Consider the following 22,398-nt stretch of genomic DNA (forward strand, 5'->3'; position numbering starts at 1 on the left):
GCTGTCGCCTCTGGCTTGCTTAGTTGGGGTCACTTCATCTACAGCATTATCATTGACTTGATTGCAAATAAATGCACAGACACTATTTAAACTGAACAGATATGACATAACTGAATTCAATGATGAACTGCCTTTAACTATCATTTTGCATTATTGAGACACTGTTTTCCAAATGAATGTTGTTCAGTGCCTTGACGCAATGTATTTTGTTTAAAGCACTATATAAATAAAGGTGATTGATTGATTGATTGACAAGGAAACCAGAGCGGGCAATGTGCATGCTCGAAGCAAACAATCCACTTCCGCTCAGCTGAACCTTGCCATATGAGACTCACCCAACTGAGGGTGCAAGAGTAAGTCCACTCCTGAGGTCAGTAGACCCGGAACATGAACTGCTCTGATCGACAGGAACCTGATCTGCATCCAAAAAATAACACATCTCACCAACCTGACAGGGGGCAAGAGCGTAATCCATTCTGACCAATGTATAGTTCAATAGAATAATAAAGTATTGGCAAACTTCATTCAAAAAGCAAACCTGAGGAGCTTCCTGTGTCTCTTGACGATCTGGATGCAGAAGTATGCATCCTAGACTGATGGTCACAAACCAAACTCTGGTTCAGATAGAGACAGGATGAGATTCTGTGTCCGCATCTTGATATTGCTTACTCCAAGCATAAGGTTAGGTGATGCAAATCCAATCAACCCAAATAAGCTGGATGGTGTAACCATATGACAGCCTGATCCTCCCTCATGAGGCCCCAAGACACCTGAAATGTGGGAAAAACCTCTGAAACAGGAATGGATACTAAATCAGGCATGCCAGCACCAACCACAGAGTAGGGACTTGGATGTCAACATAGGCCCTGCACCAATGGCTTCAGGGCTATCCTCTCCATCTTCAAGCTAAAGTGCGGAGAACGGTAAAATCAGTCTGAAACACAACATGCGGTGGAACAGCTGATAAAGGCAGCAAACTTGTAGGTTGTCCACATCTATAAACAGTTCCAGCTCAATGCAACCGTGGAGCTGAAAAGAACAGAGTAATGAATCATGCAAACCACTGCTTGGTAGCATGAAGCACCCAACATCTCTAGTGCACAATAATGTATGCTGTAGTACATAATGTGGCCATTCATGTTGGTAGCAAAAGCCCCGAATCAATCAATGAAGTAGGCTGACCAATGTGAGCATTTATAGCTTGCCAAAAGATAGTTTTACACGTGAACTCATTCACAAAGTAGCTTAGCTCAGAGTAACTCAGTTGGGATGAGAAGAATAATGCTTAGGCCAATTATGAAAATAGTTTTGATAGTCTGAAGTGCCAAAAACCATGTTGCATGACAAATGTGTGTTGCAAAACTCCACAGATCCAGCTCATAGCACAGAAAAACAGTGGAGCTGAAGAATTATTATTAGCTGGACAGTCTAGTTCTTGGTAGCATGAAGCACCAAAAACCAAAGGGCACTGCAATGTCAGCTGTGGAGTCCGTGATAAAAACGGGTCACATGTAACTAGAGTTGGAAGCGTAAGTGCATTAATTAATGCAGTGCAGGAGCAGAGACAAGAAAACCCCTTCTCACTCTGCAGCTCGAGTCATTAGGTTTTTCGTAAAAACATCTTGCCATAGTAATCTACTCAGATGTGAGCTCACCCACTGATTTGTTCCAGCTCAAGCATCAGTGGAGCTGAAAGAAAAATTAATAGCCGGGTAGACTAATGCTTGGTAGCATGAGTCGCCAAGACCATATTGCAAGACAAACATCGGATGCAGAATTCTTAGAGTCTAGAAGCAGTACACGAAATAAGAACTGGAAGTGTAATCACCAATTCAACGAACGTGTCTGCATTAGTACAGCTAATGAGTTTTGGATGGAATGTAGGAAAAGAAGCACAGAACATAGAAAAAATAATATAAATAGTAATCCCACAGTGGTAATACCATCAATACCTCCATGGCTTTTCCCTAGACCTGATGTAGATCTAACATTGAAAGACAAGATGAAAAAAAGGAAATAATCATAACAAAAGATATAGTTGTGAAGCAGCACCTAAGTCAAGAATAGTATAATAGTATTCAAACATTCACAGATGGATCTAAAAATACAGTCACTGGACATAAAGCAGCATCAGTTTACATTCCTCATTTTAAATATGGTATTGAAAAGAGAATTACAGATCATGTTTCAGTATACACCACAGAAATGATTGGAATTTTAATGGCACTTCAGTGGGTAGATGTTCATCCTACGGATGTAGTGATTTGCTAATATTCCTATTCAGCTTTAATGAGTGTAAACAGTGGAAAGTCAGCATCCAGGCAGGCTATTTTGTTTGAAATACTACAAAATCTAAAACTGGAAGCAATAAAAGACCACGAATCATCCAAATGCCACATCCAGGTAAAAAAGAGAGCGCAGGGAAAAGCAGCCATGGAGAATATGGCTGCCATGACGGCACTTACCAGCATGAAGACGGCCCAGTTGGATATGATGATACTGTTTCGGAATGTCCACGCAATCGCGAAAAAAGGAAGGCCATTTCAAGATTACAAATGGCAATGCAAGTAAGTCTTTTCTTTTTTGTCTAGAAAATGTTGAATAGTAGATTTTATATTAAATGCTGTATAAGGTCAGAAGAATATAGCACCCATCTAATTAATGTCAGTTAGCTAGGCTAGTTTATATGCATAAAGTAGCCTATAACGTTATTGCTATGATACGATTATTTGCGTCTTTTCATTGTTTATTTTTTCATTTTCATTTTATAGATTAGATGAGAAAAAGGGAATTAGCACAGGTAGCACATACGTGAATCAGAAGCAAGCCAGGGTGTTTATTGAGCACATAGTTGCAGCTGAGAGGAAGACCCTTCAATAAAAGATAGCGACATCGTATTTCCTCTCCATTATGTGAGCGTTTTTCATGTTTTGCAACTTCATGCATGATTCAAACCTCAGCTATCACAGTGGCTGAAGTACACAGCCGCCTGACAGCCACCCAAACAGTGCTCACAAAATACAAAACCAGGAGTGTGTCAAAGTGAGAACCGAAAAGTTGTGTTAATGTGTTTGCTGCTTAGCTGAATATCTTAAATCAGATTGCTCTAAAGGTATGTGGTTTAGGTTCATACATAACATTTCATCTACAAAGTCATCTAACTCAATGCTTATTCATTATGTCTGTCTCTTTTCAGAATTTGTTGAATCAGAAGTGGAGGAATTAACTACACACTTCCAGAGCATCTCGACATCCTTGGGGGTCATGGTGAGCTCATCCTAGATCAGTGGATCATTCTCAAGACAAGACTGTCTGAGACGGGAGAGAGTCTCCACATGAAGACCTGGCCAGAAATCAACAGGTCTTTGCAAATGCAGTGCCCCGACGTCCTCAGCCTGGTTGACCTCATTCTCACTGTACCAGCCTCTACTGCAGACTGTGAAAGAGGCTTCAATCAAATTAAGTTAGTGAAAAGTTACTGGAGGTCCAGTCTTATAAAAAGAATCCTCTGTAACCTGCTGACTGTCCCTCTATTAAGAATTATGACCACACCCCTGCTATCCAGCTCTGGCATCAGGCTAGCATCCGGCCTAGAAGGCCACAGTTCATAGACGGGAAGAAGAACGCTCAGAAAAACACCTCTGAGATTTCAGAATCTGATAATCACCAGCCACAATTAACACCAATGGCATGACAAAACAAGAGCCACAATTGGGGGCAGTTAGATTATGTGGCAAGCAGGCTGAAGACGAGAGCTGTGGGAATGGAGCGAAGCTGAGGGAATGGAATGAATGTTAATGAAAAACAATGGCACACCCCACTGTACTAATAAAATCTTCCAAATCATCAAATAAAGACTTTAATTACAAAAATAAACACAAAACAGCGCATCAGCCCCAAACACAACTTGGGGCAAACACAACTTAAAGCCCAGGCCTGGTCCTCTCTCGTCCTTCACTGTTGTCGCTCCAGTTTTATATCCTTCCATCTCCTCTATGGGACTCGAGACCGGTGGTGGGTCACAGGTGTCACTCATTTCCCAATCACTCCACCGGCCTCGCTCGTTCCCACATCCCTCGGCCCCGCCCCACTCTTCACATACCGCAGGTGGGGGGTACTCTCGAGACTGCGCTCTACCCCCCCTTCCCTCTGGGGGGGGACCGCTCACGGGGACTTGCGGGGACCTGGGGGTAGGACAGACGAGGAGAGAGAAAAGGAGATGGAAGGAGGAGCAACAGAGACGAGAGAGGGGAGAGAGGAAAAAAATGAATTCCGGTTCCCAGACGCACTGCTGCTCGGCCCTCCACCAGCTGGCTGATCTCCTCCGTGGTGCCTGGCGGTGGCACTGGACGGCCCTCGGCGGACGGCGCGACACTCCTCCACCGCCCGGAGGATGGCGACGGCTCCTCCAGTTTTGGGCAGCCGGCAGGATTCCCCTGTTCCCTGCCCCTCCGGATACCTTCATGGAGGCACCAGGCCCCGGCCCCCTGGCGAATGGCGCCGACTCCTCCGCTCCCTCACGGACGGCAGCCGCCCCTCCACATCGTGGGCGGCCGGCAGCAATCTCACCCGTCCTTTCAACTCACTCCAGCCCACCGCCTCGAGCGTCCATGGCGGCACACTCCTCGCCTGCTCGATGGCACCGCGGATTCACCACAGCGGCGAGGGATCTTCAGCAGCGCGTCCCTCCTTCTCCCTAAAATCTTCCTAATCATCGGGAAGAAGGAGGCGGGAACCGGCAGACAATCAAATAAAGACTTCAATTACAAAAATAAACACAAAACAGCGCATCAGCCCCTCACGGACGACTGATGTGCACAAATAAAAGGCAAACACAACTATAAGCCCAGGCCTGGTCCTCTCTCGTCCTCACTGTCGTTGCTCCTTGTTTATATCCTTCCATCTCCTCTGGGTGACTCGAGACCGGTGGTGGGTCGCAGATGTCGCTCATTTCCCAATCACTCCACTGGCCTCGCTCGTTCCCACATCCCTCGGCCCCACCCCACTCTTCACACCCACCTATCTCAAATCCCACAGAGGAGCTCCAAAGGTTATGCTAGGATAATTATTGGGTGTTATTCATACCTTCCAACCATGATTTAAGGAACCTTGTTTATGAACAGGTCACACAGTTAAATTGACTTTGCAAAGTTGGTCTTTATATCGTTTTAAATTCACCATTTGCTGTATACACTTGGTAAATGCATTGCATTGCATTATTGTTATTTGAGCAGCAGGAAATAACGTCACACTTGAAAGTGGTTTATGATACTCAATCTCCAAACTCCATTTTTTGGGAAAGCTATATTATCCAATCTAGTTGATCATATCTGAACTAATTCCAGACAGTCAAGACTGTGCAGATATAATGACGATGAAAATTTGACACTCTAAATTTTAATTTGATTTTCTACACTGTTCAGCTTCGATGCAGGTTGATCTGGTTGTTCTAAAATTTGAGTTGGCATACCACAAAACAGCCAACATCTAAACTGACTTCCATTATGACTTTATTGTTGTTCATGGCTTCAGAGCAGGCTGGCAGCAGAAAGGTTTCTCACAATGTAGTTGCGACTGAAGGAAGAACCATTGCAGACCAGGCATGAGTGTCATACTCATTTTAAAACACCTCAATCACAGATACAGCCAGAACGCAAAGTCTGTGGATTAACTGATAGATTCTGGACCTTTTTTGCATGTTAATGTTTAAGCTATATTGGAGAAGGGTTTTTAGAAAAGGTTAAGATGTGTGATGTCAGGCATAATTTGTCAATCTGATTCTATTTAGTTGTGAAATACCAAATGCCATTTTATGACTCTTTCTAAATGTTATCAAGATGTTTTGGTTACAGTTGAAAACTGCACACTGCTGTCTATATGGCACATAAAGAGTTAAAACATACTTTAAAATCAGAATGGCAAAATATGGAAAGACAGCGCTCATGCTGCCTTCTCGAGCTATCCTCAACGTCCTATTTTCCACATGTTTGTGACGATTCCTACATTTCAGTCAAATAAATGCTATGTTTGCTCTGTTCAATACATACAATATGCATCAAATGATTATTTATATTCATAAATCTGCATGACTGAATTGGCAGTAGAAAGCAATGTAGAAAATGGATAAAACTTCCCACCTCTGCCATGTCTTTGGCCCAACCAACTCGGAAACTCAGGTTTCATAATTACCTCAGAGTTTCCCAACTGTAACTATGATTCATGTTCAATTTTTGGAAACTTAACAATAATTAACATAGCATGTGAAGGCAGCATTACATGGTAATTGCTCATCCATTACTTCTGTGCATTAGGATATGTCCCCAAAACCTTCAAACTGGCTGTTAATTAAGCCTCTCATAAAAAAGCCACAACTTGACCCCAGAGAACTAGTTAATTATAGACCAATCTCGAATCTCCCTTTTCTGTCCAAGATACTAGAAAAGGTGGTATCCTCACAATTATATTCTTTCTTAGAGAAAAATGGTATATGTGAGGATTTCCAGTCAGGATTTAGACCGTATCATAGTACTGAAACTGCTCTCCTTAGAGTTACAAATGATCTGCTCTTATCATCTGATCGTGGGTGTATCTCTCTATTAGTTTTATTGGATCTTAGTGCTGCATTTGACACAATTGACCACAACATTCTTTTGCATAGACTTGAACACTTTGTTGGCATCAGTGGAAGTGCATTAGCATGGTTTAAATCGTACTTATATGACCGCCATCAGTTCGTAGCAGTGAATGAAGATGTATCATATCGATCACAAGTGCAGTATGGAGTACCTCAAGGCTCAGTTCTAGGGCCGCTACTTTTCACGCTTTATATGTTACCCTTGGGAGATATCATCAGGAAACATGGTGTTAGCTTTCACTGTTATGCTGATGATACACAGCTCTATATTTCCTCGCAGCCCGGTGAAACACACCAATTTGAAAAACTAATGGAATGCATAGTCGATATAAAAAATTGGATGACGAGTAATTTCTTACTGCTAAATTCAGAAAAAACAGAGGTGTTAATCATAGGGCCTAAAAACTCTACTTGTAATAACCTAGAACACTGTCTAAGACTTGATGGTTGCTCTGTCAATTCTTCATCATCAGTTAGGAACCTAGGTGTGCTACTTGATCGCAATCTTTCCTTAGAAAGCCACGTTTCTAGCATTTGTAAAACTGCATTTTTCCATCTCAAAAATATATCTAAATTACGGCCTATGCTCTCAATGTCAAATGCAGAAATGTTAATCCATGCATTTATGACTTCAAGGTTAGACTATTGTAATGCTTTATTGGGTGGTTGTTCTGCACGCTTGGTAAACAAACTACAGCTAGTCCAAAATGCAGCAGCAAGAGTTCTTACTAGAACCAGGAAGTATGACCATATTAGCCCGGTCCTGTCCACACTGCACTGGCTCCCTATCAAACATCGTATAGATTTTAAAATATTGCTTATTACTTATAAAGCCCTGAATGGTTAAGCACCTCAGTATACTCCTCTACGTCCGCTACGTTCTCAAAACTCAGGCAATTTGATAATACCTAGAATATCAAAATCAACTGCGGGCGGCAGATCCTTTTCCTATTTGGCGCCTAAACTCTGGAATAACCTACCTAACATTGTTCGGGAGGCAGACACACTCTTGCAGTTTAAATCTAGATTGAAGACCCATCTCTTTAACCTGGCATACACATAACATACTAATATGCTTTTAATATCCAAATCCGTTAAAGGATTTTTAGGCTGCATTAATTAGGTAAACTGGAACCAGAACACTTCACATAACACCGTACTTGCTACATCATTAGAAGAATGGCATCTACGCTAATATTTAATATATACATTGTCCTGAGGCAAATGTACTTCATGGTGATACAAGTACCAAACCCCAACAAACAGAATAACAGGAAGTTCAGGAAGCTCAGACTTCCTCGTTATGTTCCTCATTTGACCTCACTATGTTTCTTCTAGAAGAGCAGACTAAGGAGACATTTCATGAACTACATTCTGAGCTTTAATTGTCACAATTACAGTATATAAGGTACATGACTAAAGAAACTTAGGCAGAAGTTAACTGTTTCCTTTTATCTTTTGGAGTGTTTTAAAAGTCACAGAATTGTAATACACACTTAAAAGGCCAATCAATGAACAGTGTCTTAAAGAGTTCAGCTCCAACCAGCTCCAAACCTTTCTATAAAGGTTTTTATAATCTCTAAACTTGATCAGCTAGTTCAGGTATGTTTAATTAGAGTTAAAGCTAAACTTTGCATGACACTGACCCTCCTGGAACCGAGTTTGACACCCCCTCTCTAAAGGTATCACTTCCTGTTTTCATCTGCAGTATTTCATAAAAGTATTTAGTAAGACATTTCTTCTTTTTAATAACATAAATGAATGTAGAGGAAAGCATGACTCATCAGACAGGCTTCTTCTGCTCTGTGGTTCAGTTCTGATGCTCACATCCCCATTGTAGGCAATGTCTTCAGTGAACGGGGTCATCATATGTAACAAACTGCAGCTCAGAAAATGTTGTTTTTATGTGTTTCAGCCATGCATTTACACAACAGCAGCATTTTGGGGCCCTGAAAATGGTTTTTGAAAACGATTGTCTTAGTGTAACTGAATTTGTGAAAACAGTGATGAACAGTGAGCAAACACATTTTTTTTTTAGTCTTCGTCCGGCCTCCCCTTCCTTTCTGCTCATCCAATGGTCTACTGATTTTTTTGTCTCATGTGAGGGTAGTCAGCAACAGCACACAGTCTAGAGCGAGAGACCTGATAGTAGTTCATTAGAAGTGGTTTTAACAGCTTTTGGACAACATGCATCTTCTGCTTTGGAGAAGAAATGTTTTTGACTTATTCTTCAGTCTGTTTTTCTTTTATCTCAAATGTAACAGCATAACAGGCAAGTTGCTTTTTCTGTATTTACTATATGTTAACTTTTATGTATTGGATATAGGAGTTTATGATCTTGGGGTTTAATGATTTTTAAATTGTGTTACATCTTTTCAGTAAAAAAATAATAATAATAAAATTAATTTGGGTCATTTGTGTTATTATGCTAAACAAAAAAAAGAAAAAAAAAACAGCCTCGATTCCATTTTGAATCGTGAGAACAACTCACTTTTTTTTCAGGAGATATTTATATGTTAACTCACACTTTTTTTTTTCTTCTTTTTTTTTTTTTACATATTTTGCAGCTGTTGGTCATGATGTATCAGTCAAAAAAGGAGGAAATATCACTTTGTTTTGTCATCTGATTGAGACAGAGGAGAATTTAATTCATATTATCTGGCAGAAACAGACGAGAGAAACCCCTAAACAGGAAACCTTCTTAATCGTTGACAAAGATGGAAAAACTGAACACAAAAACGATTTACTGGACAAGTTCAAGTTTACTGGAAATATTAAAGAGAAGAATGGATCGGTTCAGCTGCTAGGAATGACACTGCAGGATGATGGGATCTATACTTGTATCTCCATATTTCCTAATGGAAAAACTCAGACAGACATCAATGTCACCGTACTTGGTAAGACCGTAAATGTTCTTCTCTGAATTAAAGCTGCTTTAAAATACAAACTTGTAAATGCTTAGGATTCAACAAAAAATTATATGTTTTTCATTTACCCACCCATGTGCCCAGAAAAGCAATTTTTTGATTAAAAGACATCTATTAGTGGTCTAAACACACCCAAGATGTCTAGGCTATTAAAAGACTACATATATACATTTAATAGACAACAAAATGTCAATCCATCCAAACTAATCAAATATACAGCTTTTAATAAGAAAACTAAAGACAATACTAAATTATAATAAATACAAAACAATTAATAACAAAAATATTTTTTATAAATACAATACACTTAAATATAAATATAATAATGATAAAAAATCTGTAATTTTTAACAACAAGATAATAAAAATATAAAAATGAATATATATTAATTTTCTATGCATGAGACTAGGTTTGGCACGACATGCAGCAGTCTCAATCTCTGTCTGGTGCAGGTAAAAAAATTACAGTGCTTAAGGTGAGGTACAATTCATATTTCTTCATTAAATAACTAACAAAATAATTTGAAAACTTTAAGTGAGGCATGAGTGCACAAATGCACAAATGGCTTCACATCACCACATCACGTCTGCACTTTGAGTGAGCTGCACACAGTGTTGCCAGATTGGATGGATGATTTCCAGCCCAAAAGCTCACAGAAACCTGCCCACTCTAACAACAAAAAACACCCAAAACTTTAACCGCCAAAATAATGTGATAGAATATGTCATTGAAGGTTGTTAAGAGCCATTTTAACTCCTTAAAACAAAATAATTATGACAAAATAAACCATAATAACGTTGGATACATTTCCCATGGATCAAATCGGGGCAAATGCATTAAAAAGAATTACCAAATATGATTAAAATATGCAAGCAGTCACCATCAAAAAGTCAATCAAGTAATTTAACGATACCCTCGAAAAACAAATTCATCATCATCAATGTCAACATACAGAATTTAAATGAAAAAGAGTGCCCAATATAAGTGATAGTAAAAAGCAACGTAATAGATATTTCACACTTTTTTTATGCACATGTGACAGACTCAAAACTGTGTTGTCATTCACTGATACAGTAAATACTGCATAATTAGACAATACAGTTTTTTACAAAAACAACAATAATAATCATCATCTGAATCCATGAGTTTTATCTCTGAGCTGATATGTAAATTTATTTTGTTACAGAGGTCCCCACGAGAAATAATAACCGTCAGAATCGGACTTAAGTCTTTCGTGAAGTTTATATTGTAGAACATTACATATCTTTGCAGTCAAAACTAACAAGTCCAGCTGCTTTCAGGGATATACGAGTCTGGACTGTTTAAAAGATAAAAGACAGGATCGTATAGATAGATTTGATTTTGATTAAATAATTAAATAATATTACTGTGCTCTAATTTCAGAGTTGCAGCAGAACTTATATTTAGGCATCATGATCACCATACAGTTCATATATTTAAAATTAGATCTGTTATTGTGCTAAAAACCCCCACTCATGAATCATCACATCTGTCTGTAGATCTCTAGTAATTGGCTAAAAGTATGGCAGTGACGTCCACATCAGCATTAGCGTCTATGCACTGCAGTGTGTCTGTGTTTATAACGTGATGAGTGTCTGGATGCAGTATATGCACATTTGGGCTTTCAGTTAGCCTTTACAATTGATATGTTTGAAAACGCCAAACTGACCCCAAACCATCCCAACTCAGTTGCCTCATTGTAAAAACAAATATACACAGCATGACCAAATTTTAATTACATATTTGTAAAAAAAAAATAGAAAGTCAAAAAAATTTCACCACTCATATAAAATCCTCCCTACCACAAGAGTCACCTAAGAGGGGAATTCCCCCCATATTCAAAAAGGTCCTGAATAAATGTTAAAAAGAAGCCTTTTTATCATGTAGATTACTGGTTCCCAATCCTGGTCCTGGAAAACCCCCAACATTGCATATTTGAGATTTCTCTCTTTTCATATATATATATATATATATATATATATATATATATATATATACAGTACACACTTTTATATATATATATATATATATATATATATATATATATATATATATATATATATATATATATATAATGTGTGTGTGTGTGTATGTGTGTGTGTGTGTGTGTGTTTATAAAAATAGAGACACCAGAACTCTCCATTACATTCTATTGTGCTCCTATGATATGATGGGAAAATCTCTCTCTCTCTCTTTCTCTCTCTCTGAAGGGGCTTTTTATTTAAAAAAAAAATTCTTTATGTGCCTTTTTCCATTTGCTTTTGTAAACATGCATTTGTAAACTGCAGTAATAAAATGACTTGAAACATTTTATCTTTTTAAAATATTTTATTTTGCACCAAATTATTGAGAGTAACATGGCAGTAAAGTACTTGATATCGATAAAATGTAAACGATACCCATCCCCAGCCCGAGAATCCATCACAAAATCCTCAGAGGGGGCCCCCAAAACATTAAACACCCCCCCCACCCCTGGGTGTATGATATAGCCCATTGTCTCAAGCATCAGAATTTAACACATAATGGACAGAATTTTCCATTTTAAACGATTCATCATTGTATTTCCTCTTACAGAACAAAACGTGTAAAAGAAAAATGTTACTGCTTAGTGCACAAAAATAACATAAAAATTATTAACGGTCAATGTATTTGACATTCACATTTAAATTTGAAAGACAAAAACTATTACGTTTTTTATTTAAGTATTAAGTATTTCATTTTTATACACTCAATAATTAACCATTTCATAAAAATAAAAAAAGATTAACTACCAGCTTTTAGAAATAATCAATGTTTGTCATGTTCTCGTTGTTGACATAATTCATTAATTGTCCTTTTTTGTTTCAAATGTAGTTCCTCCGGTGGGAAATGTAACAGGGAAGACACATGTTTGGGGTCATTCTGACATTATTCTGGCCTCATGTGTCGCTTCCCATGCCCGGCCTGCAGCAGAGGTGTTTTGGAAATTAGGAGCTCTGAATGACTCACTGAGGACAGAAACCAGCTACACAGAGCACACAGACGGAAGCGTCACATCTGTGTCCCACACACTTGGTGCACCATCTAAAGATTTAAACCAGAAGAAGATCCAGTGTGTGATAAAACACAGCACACTGACAAAGGAGCTAGAACTTGACTACATAATAAATGTCCACTGTAAGTAACATATGCATTTACATATAACATATATGTAATATGTAAACTGTCATAAACTGCAAACAAGTATAGCTTAGTGCAAAAAGAATACAACAGCAACTGCTAAAGGCTGAGTAACTCTTAACAGATTTTATGTGACAGTAAGTTGTGATGGGCCTCTGTGTCTGCAATCTGTTAACTGGTGGAGCTGGAAAGCAATCACATTTTCATTCCTCTAGAAGAAGAAAGTTAAACTTTTCCTGGCCTACATAATGCTTTTAACCGTCCAGATGTGAAATGTGATTCGCACGGATTCCCTCCTGTAAATGAATTATTATTATTATTAAAGCATTAAAGTATTATTATTATATTTGCAACTTTTAGATCCTCCTGACTTGGTGGTGATATCTCCTGATGACCCAACACAGACTCAAGAATATCTTTGTTCAGTGGATTGTAACCCAGCACCAACCAGCTACATCTGGATCAAGTAATGAAATCATGTGCTTTTTAGTTCTTTAATTCCTACACATTTCAGACAGCTTCAGAGTTGCTTGTTATTTTTTAGGCAGAGCTGTTTTGTTTTACTCAGATAGGATGATGGAAAACAGTATGTGTAAGTGTTATATCTGGGAATGTTCTAGTACTCAAGATTTGGGAACATTTGGATTCAGAAAACAAGAAGTGTGCAATCAGACACGTTAAAATAATTATAAAATATAAAAAAGTATAAAAACGTTTTTAATTTTTTTAGTATAGGACAATATTGAATTAAAATTTTTGAAAAAATAAATAAATAAATTTTAAAAAATGCCTTTAAAGTTGTCCAAATGAAGTCATTAGCAATGCATGTTACTAATCAAAAATTAGTTTTTAATATATTTACCGTTGGAAATATACAAAATATCTTCATGGAACATGATCTTTACTTAATACCCTAATGATTCTTGGCGTAAAAGAAAAATGTATCATTTTGACTCATTCAATGTATTGTTAGCTATTGCTAGAAATATCCCCATGCTACTTATGACTGGCTTTGTGCTCCAGGGTCACATATGTTCATGTATATATCACGTTGGATTCACTAGTTTCTCTAATGTGTCTTTATTAACAGATTGAATGGAAGTACTCTTCGTTCTGAAGGAAACAAGCTTTTCATCCCAAAATCCTCTACTGATTCTAATGGTGTATACATCTGTACAGCATCAAACCAGTATGGAAGTGCTTCAGGTTTCCTCTATGTGAATAACACTGGTGAGTCGCCTAATAATCTTTATATTTAAACACTTTCTTTAGCTGCTTCTGTTTTAAGCTACTTCTTGTTTTTAAAACAATGCATAATTGGCATCAACAACAAATGCATTTCAGGTTTTGATGCATTACAGAAAATCTGTACAATCCTGTAGGGATGTAAATGTGAGGATTAAAGCCTGCTCAGACTGTGAATTATAGCTATGCAAATAACGATAATGATATTAGCATCCACACCAAAATATAACGACTTTCCATTTATTATAAGTGCTTGCTACAGTTATTTCATCTGCTGCTTTAAATGCTCAAGCTTTTTAAAGTCGAGTGGATTGGGATTGACTTTTTTCATCATTTACCAGCTGGAAAAAGTCATTCTGATTCCAATGATATTGCTCCTCAGTCCTCTTTGTCTCCATGGAAATAACTTTGCACTGCAACACAAGTTCAGTGGCCCATAAATGAATGAAGAACAGAGACAGAGAAGTTCAACCCTTTTATTCACAAGCAGTACCCATCCATATAGATGGATGTTCAACTTTAATATAGTATCAAAATTAAGGGAATCACACTTTAAAAGTGATGTACTTTAGACCTAGTTAAAATCATAACCCACCATTCTTAAAATATAGGGTTACCAAGCCTGCCGGAGGAAAGGGGCAAATCATGGGGCCACAGACCCCCAGACATAAGAGCACACACAGCACACATGCACTAATATACCAATCACTAACCAACAGCATTAAAAAGGTGTAGTGAATGATGCAAATAGCAGTCTCAACTCAGCCGACCCCAAGCATCGATGGCCTTTCATGAGTCACAACACCGGAAGGAGATAGAAGTCACATGTAAGGAAGTTACACAACCCACTAATCTTTTTGCGCTATTTATAGGGCAAAATAAATACATGTCCCACCCAAAAAAACATCCTTATTAACATTTTTTTATAGGATCCACTGATGACTGCTGGCTTCTTTTTGGTTTGGTCTTCAGCTGTGCCGTCCTGTGGATTTCTCTGGCCTACATATTGAGCAGTGGTCGAAAAATGCATCGTGTTTAACACTCAAGTAATAGTAAAGCTTCATTTGGACAACTTGTGATTTTCTCTGTATTTAGATTTTTTTGCACCCTTAGACCATTTCAATGAATTGACCCTTGTGACTGGTTTTGTTATCCAGGGTCTTATCTGTGCTGCACATGTGAACCTGCACGATGGGACTGTTGTGATATGGATAGAAAAGCAGAAGCTAGTCATCAAGCACTACGCTCATATTCCCATCTGTCATGGTCGGAGTTGTTATGGTCATAACTGACCGCGATTACCAGAAGCTCTGTTTTTTGAATGATTTGACTTAGATGAGTAGATGAGTTTGCAAGCTGAATATCTAGATCAGCATGCAGTTTATAATGTTACCAATCAGGGGCGCTGCAAATGGGGCGAAGTTAGAATGATTCTAATGGCACATGCACTTTGGGGGGCCCAAGAGATCTGTTTAACTATAAATAACAGTCATGTAATAGAAATTTTAAATATATCTATGAAAGAGTTAAAGGGTCAGTTTGCCCAAAAATGTCATTAATAACTCACCCTTATGCTGTTCCAAACATGTAAGGCCTCCTTTTATCTTCGGAACACAGTTTAAGATATTTTTAGATTTTGTCCGAGAGCTCTCAGTCCCTCCATTGAAGCTGTGTGTACGGTATACTGTCCATTTCCAGAAAGGTAAGAAAAACATCATCAAAGTAGTCCATGTGACATCAGAGGGTCCGTTGGAATTTTTTGAAGCATCGAAAAAAAAATTTGGTCCAAAAATAGCAAAAATGACGACTTTATTCAGCATTGTCTTCTCTTCCATGTCTGTGTGAGAGAGAGTTCAAATCAAAGCAGTCTGGATATTGGGTTCACGAACGAATCATTCAGTTCACCAAATCGAACTGAATCGGTTTAAACGGTTCGCATCTCTAATACGCATTAATCCACAAATGACTTAAGCTGCTAACTTTTTTAATGTGGCTGACACTCCCTCTGAGTTCAAACAAACCAATATCCCGGAGTAATTCATGTACTCAAACAGTACACTGACTGAACTGCTGTGAAGAGAGAACTGAAGATGAACACCGAGCCGAGCCAGATAACGAACAATAGACTGACTCCTTCACGAGTGAAGAACCGGTTGCATCGGTGATCGGATCACCAGTAGTTCTTTCGGACAGTTCGATTCAATAAACCGGTTGAAGAAAACGGTTCACCGGTTCTTTTGCGCTCGACTTAATGGCGTCATTTGCGATGATCACTGTTGGGAACGTTACTTTAAAAAAGTAATTAGTTATAGTTACTCACTACTTGTTCCAAAAAGTAACTGAGTTAGTAACTGAATTACTCTATAATAAAAGTAATTCGTTACCAGGGAAAGTAACTATTTGCGTTACTGTAAAAAAAAAAAAAAAAAAGAAGCCACTAGCTTTGTAGATGCGTGTGTCACACTTTACATGTACACATTATATTCACGTTCTTGCCTTTGACCACAATGAATTTGAATTAGTGCTTATATCTCTACCTAGCTGCTGCTGCTGTGAATCTCGCGTGCGTGTGTGTTTGACGCCACTACGGATGCCTCTGGCGTAAAAACACTGGCTCTGATTGGCTACCATGAAACACGTGACTCTGCTTAGCCAATCATAATCGCTTATCTCGTTATAAACCCACCTCTTCACTCGCTGTGTGAGCCAGGGATGCGTTTGGATTACATCGTTTATTTAAACAATGCATAGTAAAGCACCGCATTTAACTTCCAGTAATGTTAACGGCATTATAACGACGGGAAAAGTAATTAGTTAGATTACTCCGTTACTGAAAAAATAACGAGCATTTAAAATTACAGTAACATTCATAAAAACAAATACAATAATAATATACGAGAGAAAAACATACAGGAAAAGAAACCAATACTATAATGATCCATTTACATACCTGTTTCAAAGTATAACAGACACCATCAGGTAGTAACAGAAGAATATCCGGTCTAGCAGTGCCTGACAATCATTGCGGAGTGTTACCATGTACACTTATATAACAGCAAATACATTCAAACCTCTCATGGATCATTAAAGTTAAACAGACAAACTTCACGCAATTACTAATGTATAATTCATAACTGAATAACTCTGTTTTACTGAAGTATGCATCATTAGGTAATTAATTCAGCAGCATACTGCACGTGTAAATGGCGACCATTACATGAATACACACTTCGATTAAACATACTTTTTATAATGTTACTAACTTGGACTAGTAATCCCATAATAAAGAAAAATTTACAAACAAACTGATTTCGTGCAAAAATAAACAATAATCAGTAAGTAATTTAATAGATTCAATCACTTTTCTGAGGAGCTGATAAAATATACCTTTCATCGCAACGACATCCCGCGAAAGAGAGAGAACAGGAAATTACATCAGCTCTTCCCTAGTGCTAACACACGACGTAACTCACGTAAACGGTTCTTCCTAAACATTTTATATAGATTAACAATTCCATAAGGAAAATCTAACTAATAACAAAAGAAATACAAATTATATATGTAAAAAGAAATTAAAATAACAATAGTTTTGTGCTTGAGATCACATGACTTCACTGTGCAATTATTCCTGATACCAATTTCAAAATAAAAGCCTCTTGTATTAGTGCTATTAGTTAATAATAATTTCAATAATCTAGTGTAACAACATTACACTTGCCACACGCGCTCATAACATTAGCACAGAATCAGTTCAGAATCAATCACCAAAAGAATCAGTTCAGTTCAGACGCTCTGTGTGTCGGTCTGCTTCATGCTGAATCACACATGCGCAGTTTCATCAGCTCCTCTGTTCTCGAATCGGACGCGTCTGACAGAAACGGTTCTTGACTCGTGAACGAGTCAATGTTTTGTTCGTTATCTGGCTCGGCTCGGTGTTCATCTTCAGTTCTCTCTTCACAGCAGTTCAGTCAGTGTACTGTTTGAGTACATGAATTACTCCGGGATATTGGTTTGTTTGAACTCAGAGGGAGTGTCAGACACATTAAAAAAGTTAGCAGCTTAAGTCATTTGTGGATTAATGCGTATTAGAGATGCGAACCGTTTAAACCGATTCAGTTCGATTTGGTGAACTGAATGATTCGTTCGTGAACCGGATATCCAGACTGCTTTGATTTGAACTCTCTTTCACACAGACACGGAAGAGAAGACGATGCTGAATAAAGTCATCGTTTTTGCTATTTTTGGACCAAAATGTATTTTCGATGCTTCAAAAAATTCTAACGGACCCTCTGATGTCACAGGGACTACTTTGAATGATGTTTTTCTTACCTTTCTGGACATGGACAGTAGACCGTACACACAGCTTCAATGGAGGGACTGAGAGCTCTTGGACAAAATATAAAATATCTTAAACTGTGTTCCCAAGATAAAAGGAGGTCTTACATGTTTGGAACAGCATAAGGGTGAGTTATTAATGACATACATTTTCATTTTTGGGTGAACTAACCCTTTAAGGCTTATTTCTGCACCTCAGGTAACCGGTAAGTGATTGATGGTTGTTCATGTCTATGCAATTTCACGTATTGCTGTAAACTTGGGATTTCACATTTCCATTCTCTTAAACTCATTTTTTCCCTAACTTTCGATCTTCCTGCAACTTGTGTGAATGTGTGAGTGCGTGCGTTTATGTGTTAGATTAGTTTCTATGTCTTAGATTTATCTAATAAAGCCTTATTCATATTGAAACGAGAAGTATCTTGTGTTTTGTGCTTACAAGTTAATGTCTTAAACTGCCGATCTTGTTACTGTGCTAATTAACAGTGTTTTCACTATACGTTGTATATTAATATCCAGTGCAGAGTTGATGTTAAATGGCTCGCTCACTGAATCGCAGGGTGTCTCAGTGATCAGCGTGAAACAGTGATTCTGTTCAAATTCCCTATAAAATCTTAAATGATTCACTCTAAGCAAAATTGACCTGTTTCCCTTACACATCACTGATTGCAGACTGTAAGGATATGATAATGGGGCAAATATGTCAGGGTAGATCAAGGGAGGAATATTACATACAAATAATCTTGCCACATTTTCACCTTGTGCTTCCCATGCATTTAATCTTGTGGGTCTGCATGCTTTTTTGGCTACATCAATCACCTGTAGAGTTTTGTAAGTGCCAGTCCAGAGTGATGGGCTATATACAAAGACACTGTAGGCTGCTCTCTGCATAGCTTTTCAGACGCTCAGTGGAGTACTTGAATAGATGCTTTCAAGCTTGTGGCTAAATGGGCCTGAGTGCAATACTAAACACGTGCAGTCTTTCAAATGCGGCCAAGACAGAAGTTTTTAGACTCAGAAAGTAAAAATTAGCATTTTAGCATAAGATTGTGTTCCAGCTCCAGAGTTGTTCCCTATTCATGCTTGCCAGAGAAAACATAGATAGAATAAGTTTTATCATAAACCAGTTATGTAGGGTAATTAAACTATCTGAAAGGCTTCAGTTTCATAATTCATTTTGAGGACAACCCAAGAAAAACAATGTACTTAACTGTACAAACAAGTCACATCAGAAAGTGTCCAACACAAACACAAGAAAGCCCAGAGTGCTCAACCAGTGAATCATGGGAAGTGTGTGCCATGGAATTGATTTTACAACCTAATAAAAAAATTCAGTTGTTTAATGAAGTACTGTATGTGTAGTAAAGATCTGATTTATAATTATAATAAAAAAATCTAAACAATTTATGAAAATTAATGAGCAAAGAAAATTAAATGGGTCTAATTTAACTACCTAATGTAAATAGCCTAAAAAAAACTATAACCTCTCTTTTTAATTGTATCACACTCAACAAAAACAACTATAATGTACACTGCAAATATACTTTTTAAATACACACCATTGTTCTACAGATTTGGATAGCTATGATTTCATTCATTCATTCATTTTATTTTTTTAATAAATTGCTATTTTTATTCACCAAGGATGCATTCAATTAGTCAGAAATAACAGTAAAGATTTTTCAAATGTTACACAAATAAATACTGTCCTGAATACATAATATCATATAAATACAATGAATCCCGAAGAAGACACATGATCGTGATTTCAACATTTATTAAGCAGCACAGCCATATTCATCTGTGATAAGAAATGTTTCTTGAGCAGCAAATCAGTACATTAGAATGATTTCTGAGGATCATGTGACACTGAAGACTGGAGTAATGATGCACAGGAATTTATCTTACTGTTTTGTTCTTGATATAGGGATATATTTGTCAAATATTATTTCCAAATAGGTTTAGGAAAGGCAGGTATCATAATGATTCGTTGACATATCAACTTACAATTACAATGTTTGTTTTGGGCCAGTCTCTGAACAAACATGCAGTGCTGAAATTCAAGTCACATAACTCTCAGTAAACTAACTTCAGCTTACCTTGCACCACGATTACAGTTATTCTGCCATTAGAAATAAAACACTTCTGGGTCTGAGAATAGTTACTCATAGTAACAAAATTCTAAGAAAATTCTTAGAAATGTGGGTGTTTCCTCTTGAAGTTCAAGAAAATATCATAGTATGTATATATATATATATATATATATATATATATATATATATTTATAGTTATTGGGACCCTTGGTAACTATGGACAAGGAAGGATCTAAAATTAAATATACACTGTTAATCATTTTGTTCTTTTATTAAAAAAAAAATCCTAAAACCTTAACCTTTCACATTCAAGGAAAACAGCTGAGTACAAGTATGGGAACCTTGAGGGTTTGTTGCCAAAAAGCTATTTTCATCAGACCATAAAACCCAGTCCTTTGTGAATTGCCAGTCATGTCTAACAACTGAATATGAGTTTATTTTTGAGAGCAGAGGAATTTGTTTTTAACCCTCCCAAACGATTTGTGGTGTGTTTTTCTTTAAGGCTTTCTGACCCCAGGCCTCAACTATTTCTCTCCCTCCTTGTTTTATTATCCTGAATCTCACCGGCAGTCTGAAAGCTTTACCCTTATAAAGGGGATTTTAGTTTAGGGAAGAGCCAAAGTCGCATGGTTTGGTGAACATATATACAGTACTTTAAATTAATAATGATGATCTCAAAAATACAAATCTTGCATGTAAAATTATTTAAAAAGATGTATTAAACTGGTCATAAATTAGCTAAAAATTCGAAGTCTTTTGCATTTTTGCTTTGCATTTGTCCATTCTTGTGGCTAAACAGCAGCCTTTCTACACCGGAATCGTCTGCTCACTTTCAATGTCCTTGTTAGTCCATGTGTTTCATTCTGTGAGTTTGTGTACTGTACTCATTTATGTTCAAAACTAGTCATAATGAAATAATTGCAATTTATCTGTTTTTCAGCTTTTAAATTAGAATAAAACAGCAACGTTATCAACATTTGTAAATGTTTTAAAATTATTAATAGTTAATAGTACGTTTTAAATTCCTTTTTATAATCCAATGTTGTACCAAGCGATAAAGTAGTTCCTAAAATCTGCATACTATTCAAATTACTTTTTTAAAGTAACTTTACAATTTACAGTAAACTATCAGCTACAGCTGCTTTTTGAAATAGGCTGAGTAAGGCCAGTTATACTTTTTGTTTTCCCATTTATTGTCTAGCAGGAAGTGCAATGTTTAATACAATGGTTACTTTAGTTCTAGACTAAATATGAAAATCTCAATTGCACAAAAACAGATTTAGTATTACGTAAAAAGAATAAAAACTTGAATGCAACCTCAGCAAACCTGCAATAATTAAATATGTTAATCATTGAATGTACATTTCCTAACCTGAGGCTTATTCATTTCATTTTTGGTGGGAAATGTCTTTTACACAAGCCACAAAAAAAAAAAAAAAAAAAAAAAAACATTTAGATTAAAAACACACAAGAATGTGATGAGAAAAAATAATGCAAAAGTAATGTAATTCATTACTTTCCATAAAAGTAGTGCAATTAATTAAATTTTAGGGGAAAAATTATTAATGCATTTCTTTTGAAAAGTAACTTTCCCCCAAGACTGGTACAAGGTGAGTGCAGGAAGCTGCTAGCACGCTTGCTATCATAAACATTGCAGACGAGCTGCTACATGAGATCACGTGAGGCGCTCCTTCTGGCATGAAAATCTTAAAGTGGTCATATGATGTGATGTAAATTTTTACCTTTCTCGTTGAAGTGTTTCAAGCTCTTGGTGCATGAAGAAGATCTGTACAGTTCGCAAGACTGAAGTCTCAAATCCACAGAGATATTCTTTATAAAAGTTAATAGTCAACCACACGCCCCTAAAACACCTCATTTGAACACGCCCCCACATGTCTACGTCACTATGTGAGAAGATTTGCGTAACGCCAGTCAAATGTTCACGCAAAGAAAAAGGCACAACTTTTATTCTCGCTGTAGTATT

The 22,398-nt window shown here is 37.3% G+C and overlaps 1 protein-coding gene across 10 annotated transcripts; it reads left to right on the top strand.

The window, feature by feature from the left end:
• The first annotated feature begins 8,719 nt into the window (after positions 1 to 8,719).
• si:ch211-222f23.6 (uncharacterized protein LOC100141493 homolog) lies at positions 8,720 to 16,419 on the top strand. 10 transcript variants are annotated; one of them, XR_008155256.1, is made up of 8 exons: positions 8,720 to 8,906; positions 9,202 to 9,531; positions 12,436 to 12,738; positions 13,102 to 13,207; positions 13,832 to 13,971; positions 14,716 to 14,813; positions 14,916 to 15,032; positions 15,144 to 16,419. XR_008155256.1 is itself a non-coding variant. In XM_052565669.1 (7 exons), the coding sequence occupies exons 1-6, from the start codon at positions 8,822 to 8,824 to the stop codon at positions 14,802 to 14,804; spliced, it is 1,053 nt and encodes a 350-aa protein (XP_052421629.1). In that variant the 5' UTR covers positions 8,720 to 8,821; the 3' UTR covers positions 14,805 to 14,813; positions 14,916 to 16,419. The 10 variants fall into 10 exon arrangements, 6 of the variants coding, with proteins under 6 accessions (XP_052421629.1, XP_052421628.1, XP_052421627.1 ...); XR_008155255.1 differs by having other exon boundaries at positions 14,716 to 15,038; XR_008155254.1 differs by having other exon boundaries at positions 14,716 to 15,032.
• The last annotated feature ends 5,979 nt before the right edge of the window (positions 16,420 to 22,398 follow it).

The sequence above is a fragment of the Carassius gibelio genome, chromosome B9 (assembly GCF_023724105.1).
Source record: "Carassius gibelio isolate Cgi1373 ecotype wild population from Czech Republic chromosome B9, carGib1.2-hapl.c, whole genome shotgun sequence".
Classification (NCBI taxonomy): domain Eukaryota; kingdom Metazoa; phylum Chordata; class Actinopteri; order Cypriniformes; family Cyprinidae; genus Carassius; species Carassius gibelio.

Bases quoted from the DNA above. Each gene is read 5' to 3' on its own strand.
- si:ch211-222f23.6 (XM_052565665.1), top strand. From the start codon at position 8,822: ATGCATCTTCTGCTTTGGAGAAGAAATGTTTTTGACTTATTCTTCAGT. The intron at 8,907-9,201 runs GCAAGTTGCTTT...CATATTTTGCAG, and splicing joins CAAATGTAACAGCATAACAG to CTGTTGGTCATGATGTATCA. The intron at 13,972-14,915 runs GTGAGTCGCCTA...ATTTTTTTATAG, and splicing joins CCTCTATGTGAATAACACTG to GATCCACTGATGACTGCTGG.